This window comes from Mandrillus leucophaeus, unplaced genomic scaffold, assembly GCF_000951045.1.
Source record: "Mandrillus leucophaeus isolate KB7577 unplaced genomic scaffold, Mleu.le_1.0 Scaffold395, whole genome shotgun sequence".
Lineage (NCBI taxonomy): Eukaryota > Metazoa > Chordata > Mammalia > Primates > Cercopithecidae > Mandrillus > Mandrillus leucophaeus.
In genome coordinates this window covers 2949688-2952282 of record NW_012104198.1, presented here as the reverse complement: position 1 = coordinate 2952282, position 2595 = coordinate 2949688, and the positions used below count along the sequence as shown (strand labels likewise).

At 48.9% G+C, this 2595-nt stretch overlaps 1 protein-coding gene across 2 annotated transcripts in view; it reads left to right on the top strand.

The window, feature by feature from the left end:
- The window catches only part of LOC105547741 (protein SSX8), an 11462-nt gene that overhangs the window by 822 nt on the left and 8045 nt on the right, over positions 1–2595 (top strand). The window contains exons 1-3 of one of the 2 annotated variants that reach the window (XM_011991441.1): positions 1596–1664; positions 1825–1947; positions 2121–2235. In XM_011991441.1, the coding sequence (XP_011846831.1) occupies positions 1596–1664; positions 1825–1947; positions 2121–2235 (307 nt within the window). Of the gene's footprint in view, positions 1–1575; positions 1665–1824; positions 1948–2120; positions 2236–2595 lie in introns of those variants that run through there. The other variant, XM_011991442.1, reaches the window with a different exon arrangement.

The window sequence follows — 2595 nt, the reverse complement described above, 5'->3', positions numbered from 1 at the left end:
AGTTTCGCCATGTTGGCCAGGCTGGCCTCAACCGCCAGGGCTCAAGCAGTCCTCCCGCCTCGGCCTCACGACTACAGGCAGGCAGCAACCTGTTCCCACTAATATTTTCTATTTTTCATTTTTTTAGTACGGATGGTTTCGCTATGTTTGCCAGGCTGGCCTCGACCACCAGGGCTTAAGCAATCCTTCCACCTCGGCCCTAGGACTACAGAAGTACACGACCCTTCCCACCCTTTTGTTTGTTTGTTTGTTTGGTTTTAGTAGAAACCGGATTTCACTATGTTGGCCAGGCTGGCCTCAACCTCCTGGGCTCAGGCAATCCTTGCACCTTGGCCTCAGGACTACAGATGTGTGCCATTCCGCCCCTGCTAGTTTGTTGTTGTTATTGTTGTTGTTCTTTTTAGTAGAGACGGGGTTTCGCTATGTTGGTCAGGCTGGGCTTGACCTCCTGGCCTCAAGCCATCCTCCCACCTCGGCCTCAGAACTACAGGCAGGAACCACCTCGCCCATGCTGGTTTTTTTTGTTGTTGTTATTGTTATTAGTAGAAGTGGGGTTTTGCTATGTTAGCCAGCCTGGCCTCAACTTCCTGGGCTCAAGAGATCTCTTGCCTCAGCCTAGGGACTACAGGTGAGCACTACCCTGCCCCCACCAATACTTTTTATTTTATTTTATTTTTTTACTAGAGGGTTTTGCTAGGTTGGCTAGGCTGGTATCGACCTTGTGGGCTCAAGCGATCTGCCCCCCTTGGCCAGCCAAGGTGCTGAGATGTTACAGGCCTGTGCCACCACCCCCAGCTAATTTTTTTGCGTTTTTTTTTTTTTCTTTTTCTTTTTTTTTTTTTTGTAGAGATAGAGATTTTGCTATGTTTCCCAGGCTGATCTCAACCTCCTGGGCTCAAGCGATCTGCATGCCTCGGCCTCTCAAAATGCTGGGATTATAGCCATGAGCCACTGCGCCTGGCCGCTTGCTGCAACTTGAAACGCCACACATTCTCTCTAAGGGATGGCGGGCTCTTGTAGTCTCGGAGATTCTAGCTCTCTTCCTTCTAAAAATTTACAGGTAACCCAGTAATAGCCTCTAAATCTGTTCATGTTAGCGAAGGTCATTTCTCTTCAACGGAACAGAACCCCCCCATCCCTCTGCCTGATCAGATCCATTACCAAAGAGACCATGTTATCTCTGGGAGTCACTTCCCTTCCTTTATTGAATGAGTGGAGGCATCAGAATGCCCACACTCAATAAAATTACACAGTCACGTCCCTGCCTCCCCAACAAGGGTCTGTACATCTTTCAGGGTAAGCCTAGCTCCAGGGAAACTACTAACGACATTGGCTAACTCGCTCCCAAAGACTCAAGACTGCTTTGCCCATAGGAAACCTGTCATCCCAATCAATACTTCTCCCAGAAACTCCTGGCTCCCTGTTTTCATCTGACTACTCCCCATGTCCTTACTCAGGGACAGATAAGCTCCCAATGGAGAAAAGGAACAACTGATTCCAGGTGACTGAGTGTGGCCGGCCTTCACTGATTTCTCCCTCCACAGGACCAAAGGTCTCAGACTGTTTCTCTTGCAGGTCAGACTGCTCCTGGTGCCATGAATGGAGACAATGCCTTTGCAAAGAGACCCAGGGATAATGCTAAAACATCAAAGAAGAGAAGCAAGGTGAGGTGATCTGGAGGGGGCATAGCAGTGGTCCAGGGAACAGAGTAGGGTGACCAAATTTCTGAGGAGGGGAGGACAGAGGTACTGGGAACAAGGAGCAGGGTCTCTGGGGAGATCTGGACGCTTGGGAGCCTCCCACCCTCACTCTGTCATCACCTAGAATCCCTGGAGACAAGTCTGTGACCCTGCACTACATTTGGCGACTCTCAGTCCATTCTGGAAGGTGGGAAGAGAGCCAGCCAGCAGCATTAAAGCCCTACTGTGTGCCATGGGAGAAGCTAGGGTAGGTCCCCCATGGTCTCTGAGTTAGCCATGGCATCAACCAGGACAGCTTATCATCCCCACTTCCCAGATCCAGCACAAGGAAGCAGCTCCAACTGAATGGCAGACATGCCTAGCTGAGTCACTGCCAAAATTCCTTTCTTTCTTTCTTTCTTTCTTTTTTTTTTTTTGTAGGCCTTTGATGATATTGCCAAGTACTTCTCTAAGAAAGAGTGGGAAAAGATGAAATACTCGGAGAAAATCAGCTATGTGTACATGAAGAGAAACTATGAGGCCATGACTAAACTAGGTAACAGAAAGTTCTAGGAACAGACAAGTCTGGGGGATACATGAGCATCACTTTTCCTGCCTAGGCTACTTCTTAGGCTGCAGAAAGCACCCCACATTTTCCTTTTGTGAAGGAAAAAATCGCAAGGCAGCTTCTGGGTGTTCTGCTCTTCTGTATCCTGTCAGGGCTGAGGGCAGGGACTGACCATGGTGGAGCTTGTACCTGGACCCTGCACTTTTCTCTCCCTTAGGCGTCTGTTCTGATGAACCCAACTGTCTCTGTGGCATCACAGCACATCTCCCACCCTACCTTCCTCCTCTTGGCTTGGCGCGCTCTCTCTCTCTCTCTCTTTCTCTTTTAATTTTTTTTTTTTTTTTTTTT